The sequence below is a fragment of the Salvelinus namaycush genome, chromosome 16 (genome assembly GCF_016432855.1).
Source record: "Salvelinus namaycush isolate Seneca chromosome 16, SaNama_1.0, whole genome shotgun sequence".
Lineage (NCBI taxonomy): Eukaryota > Metazoa > Chordata > Actinopteri > Salmoniformes > Salmonidae > Salvelinus > Salvelinus namaycush.
The window spans coordinates 19,087,575-19,112,015 of record NC_052322.1 but is presented as its reverse complement, the minus strand read 5'-3'; the positions used below and the strand labels follow the sequence as shown (position 1 = coordinate 19,112,015).

At 42.5% G+C, this 24,441-nt stretch overlaps 1 protein-coding gene across 1 annotated transcript; it reads right to left on the bottom strand.

Annotated features, from left to right (window-relative positions):
• Positions 1–515: 515 nt before the first annotated feature.
• On the bottom strand, positions 516–24,176 carry LOC120061114 (serine/threonine-protein phosphatase 6 regulatory ankyrin repeat subunit C-like). Its single transcript, XM_039010667.1, has 26 exons — positions 23,976–24,176; positions 23,578–23,664; positions 21,891–21,969; positions 21,611–21,681; positions 21,277–21,477; positions 20,930–21,017; positions 18,326–18,468; positions 17,913–18,125; positions 17,578–17,656; positions 17,272–17,469; positions 17,025–17,142; positions 16,841–16,909; positions 16,498–16,638; positions 16,324–16,386; positions 14,434–14,545; positions 14,254–14,325; positions 13,914–14,115; positions 13,568–13,655; positions 13,221–13,338; positions 12,714–12,933; positions 10,967–11,054; positions 9,812–9,895; positions 9,470–9,615; positions 9,261–9,343; positions 8,952–9,126; positions 516–8,022 (listed from the first exon to the last, which is right to left on the bottom strand). The coding sequence occupies exons 1-26, from the start codon at positions 24,000–24,002 to the stop codon at positions 7,754–7,756; spliced, it is 3,234 nt and encodes a 1,077-aa protein (XP_038866595.1). The 5' UTR covers positions 24,003–24,176; the 3' UTR covers positions 516–7,753.
• Positions 24,177–24,441: the final 265 nt, after the last annotated feature.

The following is a 24,441-nucleotide window of genomic DNA, read 5'->3' as shown; positions in this document are numbered from 1 at the left end:
GCGTGGGTAGAAGACATGCGTCATAACAGTCTGGCTTCACATCCCAGTGCCATTTTCTAATATGTTTTTCATAAATAATTTCATGTTGAACACACAATTATACATACAATCAAGCACACTTCATGTTGAATTATAATTGTTCATGGTAAAATTCTAAAGGTTCTCATAGGCTACTGTGTATTTGTGTGTTTGTCAAAACAGATTAACTCAAAGCTGCAATTTATAGGAGGTAGGAAAAATGCTTCTACTGAAAACCGCAAGAAATGCAAACAAGTTTATTTACAACTTATAGAATTTGTAGTAAGTGAGAGGCGTGTTTATATTCCTTGACTGGCCATGTTTGAATTAATTCATTTGGAAATGGAGCTACATCATTGGTCCTGGTGTCATTGCCATCACAGGTCTAGAGCACATGCTGGTGATGGCATTTTCTACTCACAGTAGAATAGTATTTGAAGGTTTGTAAATGAGGTAATCAAGAGTTAAAATAGGGAATGGTTCCTTCCGCTGGGGGGGGGTAAAAACTACAGAAACCTGTAGGCCTGTCAAAGATACTACCATTCACCAGCAAAGAAGTTTAGAACTTGTTACCCAACAGCAAAGCTTGCAAAAACTATTGGAATGTTTGGCGGACAAAACTAATCTCTTTAACAGTGTATTGAGAAACCATTTGATTATAACTAATCATGTGCCCTAATTCAGACTCCGCCCCCCCTCCTGGTATGGGGTCCACTCCATGGTATTTACAACAGATAAGCCACTGAGTAAAAACAGGCAACTAACCCTTAGTCGGTCTTTATCAGTTCACATTCAGTTAGGGTGCTGCAGAACAAATAAAGAAACAGCAGAAGGACCAACAAATATCACAGGATATACCCAACGAATACATCCTTTTCCCCATGTATTGCTCAGGGAGCACATAAGCCACAGAGTACCTCCAACTGATAATGTCCGAATCACTGTGCTCTAGGAGAATCACCATTATGGAGAGATACTCCAGAGATAGTCTGGCCACAGTCTTCATCGTGGGTGAAGTATAAGTTGCTTGTACAGCAAATTACTGCTGTAATGGCTAACATGGTTTTCGAATATGTCCTACCTCTGCTGATTAAAAGGTTAATTTCAAGGGGAACAAGCAATATCGTACGGGCTTCCAACATAGTACATGTCAAAAAGGTGTATACGTCCTACCCTAGGCACTGAGCTGATCTTACGATACTGGTACACTTTATTTGCTACCTTTTAATTTCCATTGTCATCGATATGTCGGATTTAGACAGGCCTGCCTACTTACATTAAGGGAGACCTGCCATTCACCCCCTCAACATTATACTTGTACAGTTCAGGAAATTGTCTCAACTTTCTTAAGCTGTTCTGATCTTCACTGTACAAGTTCATCACACACACCGAGCAAGTGGTAAGATTGTGAAAGATGCACACCCCCGTTTAGTGAGGGTGAGATGAATTAGGGGGAAGTCTCTCTTAATGTTTCTTCTGAAAACAAGAAGGTATTTCAGCATTTCTTTAAACCACTTAATTTACGTCCAAAAAAACACCTTTAATTTGATACGGAGGACAATGCATATGTACACACCTACACACGCAAGCAAAACATTTCAGATTCAAGGAGATTCACTCCATAAAATGCCATCCAACTGCACGAACAAAAACACACACGGTTGATCTACCAGTCAAATCATCTTGTACACGGTCTCCCTTATGAGCAAGCAGCTTTGATACTTAAATATCAAAATCACACAGTCCTAAGAATGTAATTCCATATTCTAGATTCTAACAAGTGCCACTTCTCTGGACGCAAAGCAGCAAGGAAAGGTTCCAATCCTACTGCCAGCCACAGAAAGTCTATTTTGTTTTTGGCCTTGAAAACACAGGACATGTTCTTTTACTTGAGGAAGGAAATGATAAATAAGGTTTATTGCACTCGTCTTTTTCAACCATTAAAAACAAAATAGAGGCAAGCATAAAGAGGACGATGTACCTCGCCCTCATGCTAATATCAGACAACGCATGTTATATTACAGCACGGTCACACTATCAACGCTACTAAGAAAACCCCTACTTTCAATCAGTCTAATACAAAAACACTCCAAAACAGTTACAACCAACACATTATCATTACTACTGTACCCCAATAGGATTTCCACAACTTGATCTATTCTACAGCTAGCGAGTTTAATTAAATACATACAACTGAAACAATCTGAATTGATATGCTCAGACTTCAGGAGAACTACATTTACAGTACTGGTACCGACCATCCAATCCCATGCTTTCCTCATCTCCATGACCACCTTTCTTGGCTCTAACCGCCACAGCATTGAGAGCCATCCTTGAGATGACATTAAAGAATAATGGTTCCATCTTTGGATTTGTGCTTTCAAAAAGTTACCTCAATATTGGTGCATTCAACATCAGGTAGGATATTGTTCAGATAGTTCACTCCATATGACTCGAGTTCGGAGACCCATAGCATGCACACAGAATCGGCCAAGAACGTAAAACACAAGTTGCTTACTTTAGCTCACATCACATACTGTAGGTTGAGAATGTTCTTTTCAGAGAGATGCGCTCTTCTATGCTTTTACATGTCATTCATAAGGCTTCCAGGAGGTATAAATGGAAGACCATGCGGTAGATAGAGCATTAATTTAAAAACACATTTAAAAAAAGGCACCAACCACCTCTGAGCTGGTTATCACACAGGTCCAAATGATGGAAGAAACGTGATGAGACCACAAGCAGGGGGAAAGCTAGCATGAGTGATACTCTACAAAACCTCCCACATTCACTAACTTGAGGGGGTAAATAATTACTGCATAGCAGTCCCCCCACTATAGAATGTGTTTTCACACTACTTTTCCTCATGACCTCCATTGAATTACAGATTCTTCTGCCCTTCATATACTAGAACTCTCATAATTTGGTCCTTAGAAATCACACTGACAACAAGGTAGACGTCTGTGTTCTTCCTTTCTCTCCTCTCCAACCGGTATGGAGGTACTTAATTAACAGCGTTATTTGGTTTTGGAGGTGTCAGTCGAGCTGACAAGACCGGTAATAAGTGAAATCCCAATTTTTCACTTACAAATATGGCAAAATCCCCAAAACAATCACAAGGCAACCTTGAGCAGTGTGCCACCAACATGGATGCATGTGCTTCTACACCAAAAGGATCTCTGTGTGCGACCGAAATGACACCCCATTCCCTTTATAGTGCACTACTTTTGACCAGAGGCCCCCCATAGGGCTTTGGTCAAAAGTAGTGCACTATGTAGGGCATAGGGTGCCATTCGGGACACATACCATAATAGTAAAAACCAGCAGAGATTTTAGCAGTCCCACTGGGAAACATAACTAACAAGATGTTAGGTGTTATAACTTAGTAGGTACCGCAAGAAACTTGTTACTTTGCCTTTAAAAGGCTCTGCTGTGAATTAAAGTTTTACGTTTGTATTCTATGAAAAATACTTCAAGTAAGAATAGGGGCATCCATCGAGGACGAGGTAAATCTATTCCCTGTTAACCATACATCTGCAAACATCAAAAACTGTTCTATAATAATTACAAACCACAGGCAAAGAAATTACCATTCATTATTATTATTATTATCAGTTTTTGCCAACACAAAGTCTGTCCAATTATAAATATTTTAAATCTTCCATCCATTATTTTCTCCAGACTACCACCAACTCTATTCTATGATTGCTTTCCACTTCCTACAATCAGTACTAAGTGGTTGAAACCATTAGTCACCACTGACATCATGACCTGTATCTGTGCCAGCAATGCTTCAAATCAGAACTTAATAATCATTCTAAAAAATAAAAAGTATAATAATAATATTCATTCTAACCATGGCTACCACAGTAAATGAGTCCAAACAAACACATTTTCTGCTGACCAAGTACAGTATGACTATTATGCTTAAAGGCAAATAAAGGTTCTATGGCACTAAATGGATGTAGCTAGCTAGGTGCATTGTCCTTTTCAAAAACGGGCTACCAATTAATGTAAAAAATGAAAGCATCTACAGCGTAGTTAAATGTCCTGCTCAGAAGATATTGTAAGGCAATCTTAATGGTGTTAAGAGATGAATGTTCAAACCCTCCAACCTCCTGTCTCCATTGTCAATACATGGTTATGACATACACATAGGGGCCTAGGTATAGCTGAAACACATTTAAGAAAGACCCATAACAGGAAGACTAATATGACAATTATTTCTTGCTGCTACTTTATCATTTCATGAACGTTTCATTTCATGAACAGTGTAATAGTTGAAGTCAGGAGAAAGCAAGTAGTCTTGTTCGAATTTGACCCTAGTCACACGTCAGTTAATTCATGGCTCAGATTTATATTCAGTATGTACATTGCTAGAATGCATGCATATTTCTCAAACCCATTGCTATTCTTTTTTTAAATATTTTTTTTAATTATCCAATGTACTTTGGCAAATAAGGCCCTAACTGTGACCTAAGATTCTCATGTGACGACTACTCCTCAAATCTTCAATTGGCATCTATGAAATGCTTTGTTGGATTGGCCTAAACACAGTCGAAGAGCAATAGATGTGCTGCACACGTCTTTCACAGTCATTAATGCTACAAATAATCCTTTCATTGCTTCCTAATATTAAACCCTAGGGAAATATATTTTACTTGTTTCTTTAAAGTCAGAATTATGATCTCAAGCTCCTTTACAATGAGTTCTCAGTCTATCAATGGAACACAGATATGGGGTAGTCCCAGATGGGATATATACACTGAAGAACTGGCGCCATCAGCTGGACAAGAGGATTGACAAATAAAATCTATATACACACACAGACACATCTGGCTCGTGTTCCTCTTCTCAGACGTTGCTGACACATGCCAGATATGTAAAATACCAGGTAACCACATCACTATGTTATAGCAATCAGGTGCCTGACGGCACGCAGTTGATGACGTACCACGCAACCATCGGCTGATGCGTGCAGTGTCTGAACTGGGGAACGTGACCCTGACCTGCTAGCCAGACACACCTGCGGTTGGATGATTGAGGTAATCAGTGTCTCTATTGTACAACATGCATCCCTCAGTGTGGAGGTAGGCGAGGAGCCTGAGGAGGATACAAGCACGGTGAAAGCAAGCCTAGCTAATTCACTGGACTAACCACAAGGACTAGTAGCGGACCCTGGGCTGGCATCAATGAAACCGCATCGTGATGACTGGATTTTGGACCATGAGATCTTTTTAGCTTTAGAGTTTTGAAGTGAAATCTCAGTCAATGAAGCAGCGTATACAATCCTTGCAATCTGTTCCTGTCTTTTGCACTTTAGCTACAACCCATATGTACATATACATATGCATGTATTTAGACTGCACATAGATATTCTGAATGTGTTAAAGTGCTTAACTATCTCAAGTGCCTTGGATCAGGGCTAAAATGGAACTGCATTGTAGTGTGCATACAACTAAAATAATGCCAACATGATTTTCCTGTTGTTCGTCATCAATCCATGTCATTTGGTTCCTGGTTCCACACAGCCCGAGACTATTCCCCCTTTTCACATAACGACATCAAAAGACTATACACTTCCCTTTGTTCCTCCTCTCCCCCAGACAACACTGACTATAGGGCACAACATGATATGCTACTCTGGTATCATATTAGGTCCTCACATTTCTCATCCAGAACTAATGCATGTCATTTAGCATTCATCTAGAGACGAGGTTGTGGCGAAGCATGAAATGAAAAATGAGTCCCAGTGAGTCACTGAAATCTATTGATCCTCTGATGATGTAATAGAAATGGTAGTGTAAAAATATTTAAATTAAGTCAGGCAAAGAGCTCCAGTGGTCCGATACAACAAATCTACAATGTATGTAGAGCCACAAGACAGGATACATACCAAAAAAGGAATTTCACACTTATCGGCTTTACTAAAAACACAAGTATTACTACTGGCCATATGAGAGTGTAACAGTTTCCTCTCAGTTCCTTCCTACAGTAAGTAACCCTACGTACCTACTAGGCTTTCAAGTCTCTTTAGTTAGTCATGAATTCTGTCCGGAGACATGAACAATCAAGCCCAACCAAGGAATCATATCCTCAACAGATTAACAAGTCTGAATAGGATCCAATGCTTCTCTGCTACCCAGTGGGTGAGACCCCAGGGTTCATCATATCATGCTATCCTGCATCCGTACTGCCATGGAGGCAATCAATTGCATTTTTTTGGTTCTAGGCACAGAGCGAAAAATGCCTTGGACACAGACTTTAGCCATTAGTCTAGAATAGATCATTTTCATGTTGCTAGTATCGGTACTCAAACAAATAAGGTGAACATCAAACAAGATTTCCAAGGAAACAAAAGCCCTTGAGACTATGATTGTCTTTTTGATAACGTTCAAAATGGCAGAAATTAAATATTGCTTAAATTATACACAAAAAAAGAAGAAGGGAAGAACACTGTCAGTCCAGCGTTTCAATCTCCCACCAGAACTGACCATCGTACTAGACAAGATACCACTGTTACTCTATCAAAAAGCTGGTATTTCTCCAGCTCCAAAACGGCTGAAGTAACATTTCAGATTGACCAAAGACAACATTTTGGGAAATAATACAAATAGGATTCCTCTCCGAAGGTAATTCGAATTCAATGTACCAAAATGTTTTGGGAATGATTTAAGAAAAGAAAAATGGGAAATCAATTGAAATGGCTTGTAAGATTATCACTGAGCAGTAATCTTAGAATTCAAGATAATGTGCTCAGAAAACAAGAGGCTTTGCTGAAGGTCAATGGGGCGAGTCCGCTCCTAAAGATTTCAAAAAAATAACCAAGGCTTCATTGCTACTACTTTCCCTGTCTAGCCGTTCAGCAGCTGCAAAATGACTTAAGAGGTATCTCAACATCAATCTTTCTCTGTAAATATTTCTCAAATAAATATTTTGTCAGTCATAGCAGTGATATTCACCTTTGGTCATAATGTATATGCTTTAAACCAAATTCTCACTTTGTAAACACAAAATTGTGTTCTAGACAATACTTCAGCATTGAGAGCAAATGTATGCTGAAATGCCAACCTGAGCATTGTTCTCCTTTGTAAGGAGACATGCTTAGATATTCATCTTTCAAACTTTAGCAGCCCTATGAAATTCTCCACTATGAAAATGCCCCACAAAAAAAACAAGGCCAAAAGTTTAAATTAGGTTACTACAGAAGGTACATATTATATATTTTTTTGTTAGTCAGAATCTTTATATTTTAGCATTGCACTTTTGGGTAAGACTTTGTATGGTTCATTCATAAAGTCCTTCACTATAACCCGTTGAATCATTCTCCTTTTAGGAAGGCTGTGCATTTCTCTACAAGGCCAGCACGTCATAGGATGTTAAATACTGAATGATATGAAGAGAAAAAAAATGAAAAAAAGAATAAACAGTGCTTTTAGCTGTCAGTCATTTTTCTGTGCTGACGAGTAACTATTTGCGGGACATTATTTAAAGGGATTTTGTGGGTGGTTATTAGTAACCATTTTGAGACAAAGCAGTATTCCAGTGACCTTACTGAAAGAGAGATCGGTCTCAGTGTTAAGCACTAACTTATACAGAGCTGGGATAGATAGATGCTGTGGGCTTCATTTGCATATAGGTTTGACTGCACTTCAGGAGAAGATCACTCGCACACATATACACAGGCTACCCTGTGGTGGTGGTAGTGCTGTCAGACAGTAGATGTAGGATGACCTCACTCAGAAAGGCATCCGTCCAGGCTGACAGCGGCATGGCGGTCTTTGACATAGCCGTTGTGATGGTGGAGGCCTCCGTTGGGTAGCGGCGTGCAGACAGCAGTGATGCCGCAATGCTTCAGTAGGTTGAGACTGGGGGAGACGGAGGAAGAGGAGCAGGGGCAGGAGGAAGGGTCCAGAGGAGGGAAAGGTTTCATGGTGGAGAGGATCAGAGCCAGGCAGTCAGCTACGTCCTTGTTGGGGGCGCAGGCCAGGGCTGGAGTGTGTCCTTGTCGACAACAAACGCACAATCAGACCGCATACACTGGAAAGCTGTGGTCTATGGCCTATGCTCAAGGAAAATGTAAATACCTAAAACAAGTACCGTAAAACTTCAACTAAATAATGAGTCTCAAATAGCCGCCCGTCTCTTAATAGCCAGGCAACGGCACACATTTCAGAAAATATGCGGCTGTTTCAAATACAAGTAGGGGCTAAATTAATTGTTTACGAGGTTTAATGTTTGATTGGTTACATTAAATAATTCAGTAATGACTCGAAAAAATTATAGTGATCACGCGTTTTTAAAATCGGCAGGAAGAAACTGTTAGCCATCGGCTGCTAACATCTGAGAACCGCTAGTTAACTGACAAAAACAGTCAACTTCGGGAGTACAGACATCTAGGAAAAAAATTGTTAATAATAATAAAAATAATAAAAAAAATGTAAAATGTTTTTATTTTTAAATCGGCCACACGCCCTCTAGTGGCAAAGGTATGAACTTCCAAAAATGCATCGTTCAAGGAGAATCATTATTCTGTCAAGGAAAAGTTATTTTCTATTTTAATAAAGGCATTCTAAGACAAAATAAATGGGACAGTGTGTAAATTATAACACAGGAAATTAAGAATTTGATTAAAATCCTGGAAGGGAATGCTGGAATTAAACAATTAACTACGCAAATGGGCAAAAAGGTCAAGGAAAGACGCCTGGCTCAAATAGAAGCTCAAATAGAAGCCCGTCTATAATAAGCAGTTCAGTGATCTAAGCAAATAAAGACCTGGGCTATTAATGAAAGTTTTACGGTAAGTAACAAAAAATCTGAAGTCAATTAGAAATAATTTCGAGCCCATAACGTAAGACTACATGGCGTAGGACTTTCTGATGTTTAAAATGAAGATGTTTGGGCAAAGGATAAAGTGGAATAGTGTCTCTTACCCTCCTCATCCACTGCCAGCACTGTGGCTCCTCGACTCAGCAGTGCCTGGACAACTGTGGCCAGACCGTTGCGTGCTGCTAGATGCAGCGGCATTTGCAGTGCAGCGTTGGTTGCATTGATGAGGGTAGGGTTATGGATCTCCCCCAGAATCAGCAGGGCACACATCTCATGAGCCTGTGAGACAAATAGAAAAACATGCTTACATCAACCATTATCATCAATACATGTTCCATCATGATCAGGTCATGAGAGAGGTGCTGCATAGTCAAGGATTTCTGAGCTCGGATTATATTTTAAGTGGTGCTTACTTTGCTGCAGGCCAGATGCAGGGCAGTGTTTCCATTGTCGTCCAGCAGTGTCAGGTCAGCCTTGGCTCGGTGCAAGAGGATGGCTGGAAATTACACAGGATTCACCCCAACAGATAATGCATTCACTCTCATCGAGCGTTACTTCACAGGACTTGCTGAACTCTATCCTTTCGCAAAACATCAACGGAAAAGGTGGTCTGTAGACTTACCCACGGTGCCACTCTGTCCGTTGTCGGCGGCGACCATGAGAGCAGAGCGTCCGGTGTGGTCCACGGCATTGATCTCAGCTCCGTGGCGTAGGACCAGCTGCAGCCCCGCCACATCTTCAGCACATGCTGCGGCATGAAGAGGGGTCCTACAGGCACAGAGAGAGAGACAGCCCAACATTGGTGAGCTCAGTATCGCATGACAATGTAACTGGAGTTAAAACTGGATGAAACTGGAGTCCACATTAAGTACATAGGTACAGCTTTAAAAAGGTATCCAAATGACGGGAGACGCCCAAATAAACATCTAGTAAGATAACGGCACCTTGCTCTCAATAGGCCTACCTTTCTTTAGTATCCCTGGTGTTAACCATCTGTACACCAGCAGATTCCAACAGCATCTCTGCAGCTCCACTATGGCCATTCATTCTGCAATATCACATAAATCAAAGATTACCAATCATGACCAAATTAGTGCTAAAACATCAAACCCATCATCACTGATCCTTTCCCAAACACTGTTTTACAGAAATTGTCCTAATAATTTACAGGTAACTGCCAAAATAAAGGAAACGCCAACATAACGTCTTAATAGTGCGATGGGCCACCATGAGTTAGAAAAGCTTCAAAGCAGCTTGGCATAGATTCTACATCGGTCTTCCACAAAAAATTCCATCATTTGGTGTTTTGTTGATGGTGTTGGAAAACACGGTCTTAGGCACTGCTCCAGAATCTCCCATTAGTGTGTACGGTAATTGGGTTGAGATCTGGTGACTGAGACGGCCATGGCATATGGTTTATGTCATTTTCATGCTCATCAATCCATTCATTGACCACTCGTGCCCTGTGGATGGGGTCAATGTCACCCGGGTGACGCATAGCCATGGTAGACAAAATAATGATGGGTAACTGGGTAACTCATGGGTAACTGTATACGTAGAGTCTGTCTGAAAGTGGGCGTTGCGAGACAAGTGGGAGGATCAACACAAGTGGGTGTATGGAAACCTAACAGCTAATTGGGAAGATTCCACGCAATACAGTTTTGTGCAGCTACTTTCTGCTTCCTTGTAGCACTTTAGCTAAGCCTAACCCTTTTCCTCCTAACCTGCCACGTCAATGATCCTAACCTGCCGAGCTAAAATGCTACAAGGAAGCAGCCACGCAAAACAATCGTGAGGGGCAACCAATCTGCCCAATTAGCTGTTAGGTTTTGACACACCCACTGCTGTTTATCTTCCCACTTGTTATTTAGCAACGCCCACTTTTGGACACTCCACGTATGTAGTTACCCATACTTGAAAATAATATGCCTGCCCAGCCTTTTTATACATGTCCCTAAGCATGATGGGATGTTATTTGCTTAATCAACTCAGGAACTACACCTGTGTGGAAGCACCTGTTTTCAATATACTTTTATCCCTCATTTACTCAAGTTTTTCCATTTTATTTTGGCAGTTACCTGTATATTCATGTTTAAAACATTGACTAGAGAATACTCACAGAGCACAGTGCAATGGGGTAAAGGAGTTTCCCTCCTGGATACTACAAGTTTTGTGTTCAAGTAAAACCTCCAAACAGTCTTCTTGACCTGAGAAAGAAGACGAAAAGTGTGTTTCAAATTTGCATACTGCTAGCGATTTCATTTGAATAACGAACGGTCACGCTACAAAAACGGATATAGGTTCTCCCGTCACATTCGATTTATACATACATTTCATATACAGTGCCTTCAGAAAGCATTCACATCCTTTGATTTTGTTTTGTTACAGTCTGAATTTAAAATGTGATTGTGTGTCACTGGCCTACACACACAACCCCATAATGTCAAAGTGTAATTATGTTTTTAGAAATGTTTACAAATGAATTAAAAACAGAAAACAGAAATGTCTTGAGTCAATAAGTATTCAACCCCTTTGTTATGGCAAACCAAAATAAGTTCAGGAGTAAACATTCGCTTGACAAGTCACGTATTAAGTTGCATGGACTCACTCTGTGTGCAATAACAGTGTTTAACATGATTTTTGAGTGATTACCTCAACATACAATCATCTGTAAGGTCTAGCAGTGAATTTCAAACAGATTCAACCACAAAGACTAGAGGTTTTTCCAATGCCTCGCAAAGAAGGGCACCTATTGGTAGATGGGTTAAAAAAAATACTAATAAAACAATTCTGACATTGAATCACCTTCGTGAAGTTAACAAATTGGATAGTTTATCAATATACCCAGTCACTACAAAGATACAGGCGTTTTTCCTAACTCAGTTGCCAGAAAGGAAGGAAACCGCTCAGAGATTTCACCATGAGGCCAATGGAGACTTTAAAACGGTTACAGATTTGAATGACTGATCAGAGAAAGCTGAGGATTGATCAACAACATTGCAGTTACTCCACAATACTAACCTAAATGCCAGAGTGAAAAGAAGGAAGCCTGTATAGAATAAAAATATTCCAAAACATACTTCCTGTTTGCAATAAGACACTAAAGTACAACTGCTAAAAAAGTGGCAAAGAAATGAAATTTTTGTCCCGAATACAAATCACTACATTTGGGGCAAATCTAACACAACACATCATTGAGTACCACTCTTCATATTTTCAAGCATGGTGCTGGCTGCATCATGTTATGGGTATGCTTGTCATCGGCAAAGACTAGGGGGTTTCGGAGGAAAAAAATAAGTGGAATAGAGCTAACAGCCAAAATCCTAGAGGAAAACCTGGTTCAGTCTGCTTTCCAACAGACACTGGGAAATAAATTCACCTTTCAGCAGAACAATAACCTAAAACACAAGGCCAAATATACACGGGAGTTGCTTACCAAGAAGATATTGAATGTTCCTGAGTGGCCAAATTACAGTTTTGACTTGAAAATGGCTGTCCAGCAATGACCAACTACCAACTTGACAGAGCTTGAAGAATAACACGCAAAAAGTCTACAATCCAGGTGTGTAAAGCTCTTAGAGACTTACCCAGAAAGACTCACAGCTGTAATCGCTGCCAAAGGTGATTCTAACATGAATTGACTCAGGGGTGTGAATACGTATGTAAATGAGATATTTCTGTATTTCTTTCTCAATAAATTTGCAAAAATTCCAAAAGTATGTTGTCACTGTCATTATGGGTTATTTTTTGCAGATGGGTGAGAAAAATACCAATTGAATCCATTTTGAATTCAAACTGTAACACAAAATGTGGAATAAGTCAAGGGGTAGGAATACTTTCTGAAGGCACTGTATACCCTTATTGACCTTGGTAAGCAGCCCAGTGTGATGGCGTGTACTCTTCATGGTCCAATAGGGAGTCAAGAGGGTCGGAGCGCGTGGCCGCACGCAGCAGACTGGCGAGGATATCAGTGTGGCCGCGGGAGGCAGCGTAGTGCAGTGGGGTACGACCCTGGCCGTCCCGACACAGTGCAGAGGCCTTGTGGTCCAGCATGGCTGTGACACAGTCGTCACGGCCCAACGCAGCCTACGGGACAGGAACACACAGGGAGGGGCGAGGGACAGAGATAGAGTTATTTCCTTTCTGCTCTAACCTAAGAGTTACACAGCTAGATTTCCTCAAATTCTACTGTGCTTTAATAATTATTTCAAACTAATGCAGTTCCTTTAATAAACTCATGTTAGTGTTCCTCTCTATCACATAACTGAACCAGCCAGGCTGTACAACATTAACTTTTTCACAGGACACAGTTACAGTAAGTGTAGTGGATGTGTAACCAGCCCAGTAATGCTCAGCTCAGTAGTGTGACTCACCCCTCTGTGCAGGGCAGTGCTGCCCCTCTTGTCTTTGGTGTCAGGCCAGGCCCCCTTCTCCAACAGCAGGTGGACACAGTCTGTATGGCCACCCAGGACGGCCAGCATCAGAGGAGTCCTGAGGATGAGGGGGACCACACAGTCATTTACATTACAATACAAGCCAACATCAACAATAAAGCCTCCTAGCAGGCAGAATGTGCGATTCTGCAAATCTTCAGTAAACAGCTTAAACGGTATTCTTGACTGGATCTATACTAAAAATAAACAGAATAATTGACGTCACAACCAAAGACAACGTCAGCAAAGCTTCCTGGCAGGCAGTGAGAAACAGAGACACCACTCACTGTTCCTGTGTGTCTGTGATGTTGGTAAGGTCTGCCTCCTCCCCACTGTCCACCAGCATGTGCAGACATTCAGTGTGGCCGTTGGCAGCTGATATGAAATGACAAATATAATTTCATTACACACTCAACACTGACTGCTAGTTTTAAAGCTATTACATACTACCTAAGACAGACAATATGGAACAATACGCAGGGACACATGCTTGCAAGTAAGATAGTCAATGTATTCATTACACCTGGCACATAAACTAACTTGATTAGCATCATTTGCAAAAATGCATTCCACATCCAATTCTAGGAAGGGCGGGTGGGGGGGGGGGGTTGAGAGCCATGGCGTGATCCGTACCTGCGACATGTAGAGGGGTCCACATGTGTCTGTTCTCGTTGAGGAGGCAGGAGGCCCCCTGGGCTAGCAGGACCTCTACACAGCGGGCGTAACCTCTCTGGGAGGCCAGGTAGAGCACAGAGCGGCCCGAGGCATCCTGTACGTCCACATACGCAGCAGTCTCCGTCAGCACACGCAGCGCCTGCCAGTGGCCATTATCAGCCTGAAGGGGGAGAGGAGATGGTATACGACAGGAAACAGTCATGTTTTGGCTGATCTATATGAACATGGCATCTTCTCCACACATAGTCTCAAGCGATGATGTATCAGAGAGGGTTTTAGGAATGAAAGGCACACTTACAGCTAAATGCAATGGACTCACTGGAATACTGCTCTCAATGTCTCCCAATGCGTTAAACGACATTTCCAGGAGCTGAAGGAACATGTCATGCTGCATTACCGTCCACAAAGCAAGGTCATGATGAAAAACAATTCACCTGTTTAGCTTCGTACGGTATTGAACACAAACAGAAGGACTCACCAGTTCCAGGTTCTGCTTGTTGCCGTGGGAAGCAGCATAGTGAACAGCACTGTAACCTTTAGAGTTGACCAGGGATGGATCGGCACCGTTGTCCAACAGATGCTCCAAGCAACTACTTACAAAGACAGACAAAAACAACAGTCAAGTGGATGTCATGAAATAAACGAAACCTTGAGTCCTTTAAGCAGATCTTTAATTAGTGTTATAATATATATATATATATATATATATACACACACACTGCTCAAAAAAATAAAGGGAACACTAAAATAACACATCCTAGATCTGAATGAATGAAATGTTTTTATTAAATACTTTTTTCTTTACATAGTTGAATGTGCTGACAACAAAATCACAAATTTATCAACCCATGGAGGTCTGGATTTGGAGTCACACTCAAAATTAAAGTGGAAAAACACACTACAGGCTGATCCAACTTTGATATAATGTCCTTGAAACAAGTCAAAATGAGGCTCAGTAGTGTGTGTGTGGCCTCCACGTGCCTGTATGACCTCCCTACAACGCCTGGGCATGCTCCTGATGAGGTGGCGGATGGTCTCCTGAGGGATCTCCTCCCAGACCTGGACTAAAGCATCCGCCAACTCCTGGACAGTCTGTGGTGCAACGTGGCGTTGGTGGATGGAGCGAGACATGATGTCCCAGATGTGCTCAATTGGATTCAGGTCTGGGGAATGGGCGGGCCAGTCCATAGCATCAATGCCTTCCTCTTGCAGGAACTGCTGACACACTCCAGCCACATGAGGTCTAGCATTGTCTTGCATTAGGAGGAACCTAGGGCCAACCGCACCAGCATATGGTCTCACAAGGGGTCTGAGGATCTCATCTCGGTACCTAATGGCAGTCAGGCTATCTCTGGCGAGCACATGGAGGGCTGTGCGGCCCCCCAAAGAAATGCCACCCCACACCATGACTTACCCACCGCCAAACCGGTCATGCTGGAGGATGTTGCAGGCAGCAGAACGTTCTCCACGGCGTCTCCAGACTCTGTCACGTCTGTCACATGTGCTCAGTGTGAACCTGCTTTCATCTGTGAAGAGCACAGGGCGCCAGTGGCGAATTTGCCAATCTTGGTGTTCTCTGGCAAATGTCAAACGTCCTGCACGGTGTTGGGCTGTAAGCACAACCCCCACCTGTGGACGTCGGGCCCTCATACCACCCTCATGGAGTCTGTTTCTGACCGTTTGAGCAGACACATGCACATTTGTAGCCTGCTGGAGGTCATTTTGCAGGGCTCTGGCAGTGCTCCACCTGCTCCTCCTTGCACAAAGGCGGAGGTAGCAGTCCTGCTGCTGGGTTGTTGCCCTCCACGTCTCCTGATGTACTGGCCTGTCTCCTGGTAGCGCCTCCATGCTCTGGACACTACGCTGACAGACACAGCAAACCTTCTTGCCACAGCTCGCATTGATGTGCCATCCTGGATGAGCTGCACTACCTGAGCCACTTGTGTGGGTTGTAGACTCCGTCTCATGCTACCACTAGAGTGAAAGCACCGCCAGCAATCAAAAGTGACCAAAACATCAGCCAGGAAGCATAGGAACTGAGAAGTGGTCTGTGGTCACCACCTGCAGAACCACTCCTTTATTGGCGGTGTCTTGCTAATTGCCTATAATTTCCACCTTTTGTGGAAAGGTTTTATTCCATTTGCACAACAGCATGTGAAATGTATTGTCAATCAGTGTTGCTTCCTAAGTGAACAGTTTGATTTCACAGAAGTGTGATTGACTTGGAGTTACATTGTGTTGTTTAAGTGTTCCCTTTATTTTTTTGAGCAGTGTATATATATATATATATATATACACACATATATATACACACACATTCTGGACTGTAGACGCTACACAAAACAATAGTTGCAGACAGTAAACTCACAAATAGGACTCCTTTGCTCCATCCTCCTCCCTCTGAAGAGTCCCGGGGAAATGTCGGTCCATTCTGGAAGTGCAGAATTAACACATTTAATGACAAATTCCACACACAGCCATGTTTCCTGAAAGCGTGTTGTCATGCGTCAGTGTATTTTTGCGATGGAGTGCGAGTTCCTACCTGCAGAAGGCCTGGGAGGCAGCAGAGTAGTGCAGGGGAGTACAGCCTGTACGGTCAGGCTCGTTGACCTCAGCGCCAGCGCTCACTAGGGTCACGGTGCACTGGTACCTCCCATTAGCAGCTGCATAATGCAACGGAGTCCTGAGTGAGAGAAGGCCCACAGAATCATTATCAGTCCATTCATCAAATGTATTCACAAAGCACTTCTTACAGCAGACCTTACCGCAAAGCTTTTACAGTAACCCGACAACCTTAAATCACTGACTATTCCACCAAACGTTATCGCATACCCACACCAGCATGAGTACAAACAGAAAGCAAACAATCAACGGCAAAAACTCACCTTCCCGACTTGTCCCTCTGATTCAAGTCGGTACCACTGCTTAAGAGCATGTTCAGACATTCAACGTTTCTGTCAGAAGAGAAGTGAGGAACACAATGACGAGAACGGCTGACTCGTTAGACGGCAATAACCAATACAATGGCTCAGATTAGGTGCCGTTTTGGAGTGCGGTTCTGTCTCTTACCCTCCAGAGGCAGCAGCGTGTAGACACGTCCTTCCAAAGTTGTCTGGGATGTTGATGTCAAACCCGGCTGATAGAACGTGCTCCTTACTCATAGATGAAACAATACTGTACAGCTGACCTGAGGGGAGAGGCGGCAACTAGAAATAACATCCAACACGTGACACTACAGTCAGACACAGCCCCTCCAGTGTATAGAATCCAACAGATGTGTGAATGAATGATATAATATATATATAAAGGTACCAACCTGAGGAGAGTAACTTGCGACAACAGTCTGAAAACCCATAGAGCACAGCCAGGTGCAGAGGGAACATCCCATGAATCCCTTGTCTGGCTGTATCTGCACCGTTGGTCATCAGAGTGCTGATCAGCAGCTCATGACCATATTTAGCAGCAACATGGAGGGGGGTATTGCCATATTTATCCACACTGTCAATCTCTCCACCTGGGGGGGAAACAAAGCAACAGGAAGAGACGAATGAGTAGAGAACCAGTGGGACAAGAGTCATATAAAGCAGACTCACAGGTCAGTCAGAGGGGTTGTCATTGTTACCGTTTTGGATGAGGATCTGAGAGCGGGTGAAGCGTCCATGAATAGCTGCCATGTGCAGGGGGCTCTTCCCTTCTTTACTCTGGAGATGGGGAAAAAATACATGTTTTACTTGTCTTGCAGACAAATCATTGTTTAATCCCCACACAATAAAACAAAATGTCAGGGTGAAAATGGTGGTAGGGATGGCATTAGTCAGTCTTAGAGAAGGAGTGCGGATCTAGGATCAGTTAAGCCTTTTAGATAATAATGAATTTGATTATATGGACAGGAGTTAGGGGATCTGAGATCAGCAATCGTACTCCGAGACCATTTTTTAATACATTAGGGCCTCAAACCTGCTGGTTGACGTCAGCCCCGTTGTTGACCAGCAGCTCCAGGCAGAGGGCCCCGTTGGTGGATACTGCAGCCAGGTGCAGTGGGGTGTAGCCACTCCTGTTGGGCTGGTTGACGTTAGCTCCGTGGTTCACCAGTTCATTGGCCACAGCCTCCTGGCCTGTGTAGCAGGCCACATGCAGTGCAGTGTTCCCAAAGGCATTGGGCTCATCCAGCTAAAAGAGCACCAACACACAAGACATGAGCAGTTAGCTAAGTAACAAAAGGTTAAAAAAAATAAAAGATAAAACAATTAAATTGTAATCAGAGATAATCCTCTGCCTCTTCTGAACATGGCCAGACCATGGTTGGTAATAAGTATTATTTGCTATGGCTATCTTGAGAGTCCGTTTACCCATTTGAACTCCACACTCACCTCTGCCCCGAGCCTCAGAAGGTACTTGACGATGTCAATGTGTCCGCTGGCAGCTGCAGCGTGTAGAGGGGTGTAGCCCTGCTTGTCCTGGCAGCCTTTGTCTGCACTCCGAGACACTAGCAGCTTCACCACCTCCAGATGCCCTATAAGACACAGGGGAGAGGCCGGGGTGTGAGGAGCGGCCGGGGTGTGAAGAGATGCGAGAGGCCGGGGTGTGAGGAGAGGGCGGGGTGTGAGGAGAGGCGAGAGGCCGGGGTGTGAGGAGAGGCGAGAGGCCGGAGGAGCGGCCGGGGTGTGAGGAGAGGGCGGGGTGTGAGGAGAGGCGAGAGGCCGGGGTGTGAGGAGAGGGCGGGGTGTGAGGAGAGGCGAGAGGCCGGGGTGTGAGGAGAGGGCGGGGTGTGAGGAGAGGCGAGAGGCCGGGGTGTGAGGAGAGGGCGGGGTGTGAGGAGAGGCGAGAGGCCGGGGTGTGAGGAGAGGGCGGGGTGTGAGGAGAGGCGAGAGGCCGGGGTGTGAGGAGAGGGCGGGGTGTGAGGAGAGGCGAGAGGCCGGGGTGTGAGGAGAGGGCGGGGTGTGAGGAGAGGCGAGAGGCCGGGGTGTGAGGAGAGGCGAGAGGCCGGAGGAGCGGCCGGGGTGTGAGGAGAGGGCGGGGTGTGAGGAGATGCGAGAGGCCGGGGTGTGAGGCGCGGGAAGAGGCAGGGTGTCCTGTTTTTAATGTCACCCTCTTGTGAAGAGTATATCCGCTGTTCATCAGAGCAGGGTGAACTGTAGTTTTAACTATGCTTTCTGGAAAGTAACTATCTTTCCAGGGGAACAAATAGTTACTTTGGAGGTGACTGCAACTATTGAAAACAGATCCTCGAAAATGACTACTTTTCTGAAACTATTGGATTGGCTGCCTTCAACTGATGGCAGGGCTGCATGTGGAACTGCATGTTGAAGATAGAATTAATGAATAGAGCACACATAATATCCAATCTGTCTGACGGTCATATCTAATCTACAAAATACATCAAGGTTATTATTGCAAACTAAAACTAATCATGAAAAAATGAGTTAGTAAACTGAAATAAAATGAACAAACCTGTTTGAAAAACTAAAACTATTATCTTTGACTCAATTGGGGTTTTCAAGCTTTGTATTTTATTATATTGGGTTCTCAAGCTTCTGAATCTGGCAGGTCACACTGAAATGGACTTTATAATTTAAAGGTAGACTCAGCGAGATGACTGCAGATATTGGGCACGTTTCATTGTTTAGGTTAAAGCAACCGACTGTAGACGAAAGTCGAGGAGTGAAGTTGGGGGAGGATGTGCATCGGCGACAGCAAAAGTCGGACACTAATGTGGTTTTCCAACAACAAGGCTCAGTACAACATGGCAGTGCTGCCATTGTTTCAGACCTGGGTTCAAATACTATTTTAAATATGTCAATTACTTTCAAATGTTCTTGTTTAAAACACACAAGGGATAGTTCACTCCGAATACAAACTAACATGATTGTCCACCGACCCGGCTGTAGTTGATTCAAGAAAGCAGTTCTGGGATATTACATTTCCTTTCTAAACTTAATAGCCATATTTTTTTACTCTTATCATTCTCAGTAACACTTCTTGTGCCTGTTTAATAAAACTGTAATTACTCTTGGAGCAACATTTCATTAGCACGTTGTTACATTATACTTTGGTATTTGCATTATAAACGCATAGCAATGACCTAAGAGTTTTTGTAACCACTGTACACAAGAGGAATAGTGACTGTTCTTTATTCCACTTATGTAATAACTATTATGCATTTATAAAGCAATTTCCAAAGTCCTATGTAACAATGTTGCTATGGTAATAATCACAGTTACTACACAAGTTGATGTCAAGTGTTACTGTATCACGTTGTCTCACTCATTCTGAAAATATATTTGTTAGTAATTTTGAAGTTGCGAAAGTGGTTTACTGTATTGTTGAGGTGATTACATGTCCCTCAAGTATTTCATTCTAGGCTATAGACAAATTAATCATATTTGAATATATGCAAGTTGTTTTTCTGAGACCTGTATTTGAATATCAAAAGAAAAGTTGCTTTTAGTTGAAATTCAAAAAAATATATATATTTGACAACTTTGAGTATTTGAAAAGTTTGTATTTTCAAATAAACTACAAAATACAACAAAGTTCTGCCCAGGTCTGCTGTTTATTCAACTTAAAACAGGACTTATGGAGAAACTGCATTTTTTCCATCACCTGCCATTCATGTAAAGTTTAAAAAATGTTGTTTTGTTGCGGCAATCAGCAGTTAAAACAATAAAGCGCTCTTCGCGCTACTGTTTCGGTCAAAGGCTGATTGATGGGGCTGGAGAAATGTAAACTTTCAAACTTATAGAGTGCAGTGGATGCAAGGAATGACCATCCATTTTATAAAAAATTATAGTTTTAACCCTGTTTTGAGGCTATAGTGTTGTTTAAATTTACTTTGTTTACAAACAAGAGAGGCATTTAGAATTTACATTCTTCAAGAATCAATGGGTACATATCATTCATTTATCAGTCCAATGGTGGATGTAGCAACTGCGGACTGTCCTTTTAAGATTTTCCCAGTGCAGAAACCAGCTCACCCAAGTACGCTGCCCAGTGGATAGGCTGTCTCTCTCTCTTATCATTGGCACTCAAGTTAGCCCCTTTATTCAGCAGCAACTTCACCATCTAAGGACAGACAAAGTTAATATAAATATATTATATACATACATATCATTTTCATTATTCATACACCTGCTAACCTGGGTCCGTATTCACAAAATCGTCTCAGAGTAGACATGCTGATATATGATCAGTTGTTCTTTATTTCAACTCATAATGAATAAGATGGGACACCTGATCCTAGATCAACACTCCTACTCTGAAATGGTTTGTGAAAATGGCGCTGTCCTAAGTATAAAGAATATTTCATGCCCTCCCCTCTCACCTCCATGTATCCGCTCTGAGCAGCATGGTGCAAAGCGGTTCTGCCAGTGCGGTCTGCCATGTTCAGATTGCTCAGTTGGGGTAGCAGGGCCTCTGCACAGCGTGTGGCTCTATTGGCAGCTGCAACATGCAGTGGTGTCTGCCAGAACTTGTCCCGTGCATTGGCCTCAGCTCCCTGCCGCAGAAGTAGTCCCACTGCCCTCTGGAGAGAGAAGGAATAAAACAGGGCTTGAGAAAACACTTCTTGACAAAACCCAAACATTGTCCATGTTTGAAACAATTTGGTACTAAGTGCTATATAAATCTTAACATGAGAGATGATCAACATTGCTTACTTCATTCCGGGAGGCAGCTGCCCTGTGCAATGGGGTTAACCACACATGGTCCTTAGCATTTACATTTGCACCTATGAGAGTGTACAAGACAAGGAGCATTATTAGAGGGCCATGACAAGTACAGTAGAGTCATACTAATGAACAGACACTACACAGTGCTACTACAACTGCAAGTAGACCAAAACCACATTTTCCTTGCACACACATCAGAAGGTCAGGCAGTGGCGTTCTGTTTAGCGAATAGAAGTACCAGTGATTGGTCCATTTTGGTCACAATTACCTGCATTGATGAGGAAGTCCATGATATGAACATCTCCCAAACAGGCAGCAGCATGTAGCGGTGTGCGGCGCTCTTGGTCCTGTGGGGAAAAGACAAAAATAAACAATTTGTATTGAGATGCAAAATCTATCTCCCTCTTACCCTGTCAGCCACCAATAAGCACATTTGTGAAATATTGCTGAAATATTTACATTTAGGCCTTCTGTTGACTTTGTACTGTTATTGCATATACACACTACCGTTCAAAAGTTTGGGGTCGCTTAGAATTGTCCTTTTTGAAAGAAAAGCAAAAAAAGTGTCCATTAAAAATAACAAAATGTTGAGAAATACAGTGTAGACATAGTTAATGTTGTAAATAACTATTGTAGCTGGAAACGGCAGATTTTTTATGGAATAAGTACATGTCCTCTTGCTCAGTTGTGCACCGGGGCCTCCCACTCCTCTTTCTGGTTAGGGCCAGTTTGCGCTGTTCTGTGAAGGGAGTAGTACACAGCGTTGTACAAGATCTTTTGTTTCTTGGCAATTTCTCGCATGGAATAGCCTTCATTTCTCAGAACAAGAATAGACTGACAAGTTTCAGAAGAAAGTGCTTTGTTTCTGGCCATTTTGAGCCTGTAATCGAACTCACAAATGCTGATGCTCCAGATACTCAACTAGTTTAAAGGAGGCCAGTTTTATTGGTTCTTTAATCAGGACAACAGTTTTCAGCTGTGCCAACATAATTGCAAAAGGGTTTTATAATGATCAATTATTCTTTTAAAATGATACACTTGGATTAGCTAACACAACGTGCCATTGGAACACAGGAGTGATGGTTGCTGATAATGGGCCTCTGTACAGTGCAATGCACACGCACCGACACTAAAAACGTAGGTCTATAAATATAAAATAACTACAGATTTCACACCAGTGACCTCAGTAAATGTTTTCCTGTCTATTAAGATTTAAATAACTTGAACATATTTTTTTGGTAATATTTTTCCCAATATTGTTTTCCGTTTCCCACCTTTTTAAAAATCTCCCCACGTACCTTCTGGGGACTGCCTTCTTAACCAGATGGGTACACATACCCCTTTTTTGGAAACACTGCTCTTGGACAAAGTTACTTTTATCAACATATTTGCCTGTATTCACACTCCAGTGTAGTAGCCCACCCGGCACAGCCAGAAGAGGACTGGACACCCCCCAGAGCCTGGTTCCTCTCTAGGTTTCTTCCAAGGTTCCGTCCTTTCTAGGGAGTTTATCCCTAGCCACCGTGCTTCTACATCTGCATTGCTTGCTGTTTTAGGCTGGGTTTCTGTATAGCACTTTGTGACATCTTCTGATTTATTGTACGCCTATGTAGATATCACTTTTTTAAAAGCAGATTCTAGCTACAATAGTCATTTACAAAATTAACAATGTCTACACTATTTCTGATCAACTTGATGTTATTTTAATGGACAAAAAATTGCATTTATTTAAAAAACAATGACATTTCTAATTGACACAACTTTTGAACGGTAGTGTATATAGTAACGAGGTTTCTGGAAAATAAAAAATAAATAATCTCATCACAGGAACTGGGTGAAAGACCCACACGGCACCCCTCTACTTGCAATAACTGGAGAGATGTTGAGATACAGTCCAATATCAATGCCATAAACCCGAGCCAGTGCTGCAGCACTGTCTGCCACCACAAGCATACCAGTGCATTGACATCCTCTTTCTTGTTGTGCAATAGTTGTTGAATTTCATCGGCATTCCGATTGAAAACCGCTTGGACCAGTGGAGGCTGGGGAGAAGAACAGGAGAATGTCACGCTGTGCTTAGCAAGGAATGGTAGCTAGTTAAGTGAACAGTTTACATACATCAATCAGCGATACTTGGGCCGCGCCGAGGTTTAGCTAACGTTAGCCATCTCACTAGCAATCCTACGACATTTCTTTCAGACAGATCCTTGCGTCAAACGTTATTGAACTATTCGACATTCAGGAAAATGCTATCAAAACACGGGATTAGTTAGCAAACCGACAGTCTATCAGCCAGACAGCCAAATAGCCAGACTGGCTTTTCACCTAGCATGCTAGCTACTTGCTAGCTCACCTGGTCTGTAATGTTGAGTACTCCCATCTCCCAAAATCAGCCAGGACGGAGCTCCTTCATTAGGGTGGAACTGCAGTGTATTTTAAACGACCGTTTTGATTTTCATTTTTCAAAGTTAACTCATGTAGCTAGCGATCTGTAAGATAGCGCTTGATCCGTGTTGCTGTCCGTCTCTGCTTGATGTTTGTTTGTTGCTTCGGCTTTCTGCTATCCTGCACATGCGCAGTTCCACGCTCGTTATTATTTAACCTCAGTGGTCTTGCTCTCCCAGACAATGCGAGGGCCTCTGTTTTCAAGGGGAACGACAATGATATACTACTAAATGCAATTAAAAATATTATCGTACTTTTTAAAATGGCAATAGATTAACATATAAGGAATCATGGTTTACTCCCAAAAATGTTATTCGGGAGCAGGACCGCTGATATTGTAGGCTACCTCCGACACAGTTGGTGGCAGCAACGCA

Excerpts from the sequence above, each read along its gene's own strand:
- LOC120061114 (XM_039010667.1), bottom strand. The coding sequence starts at position 24,002 with ATGGGAGTACTCAACATTACAGACCAG. Across the intron at positions 21,682-21,890 it reads GGACTTCCTCATCAATGCAG|GTGCAAATGTAAATGCTAAG; the intron begins GTAATTGTGACC and ends ACACTCTCATAG. Across the intron at positions 9,344-9,469 it reads CGGACAGAGTGGCACCGTGG|CCATCCTCTTGCACCGAGCC; the intron begins GTAAGTCTACAG and ends TGTAATTTCCAG.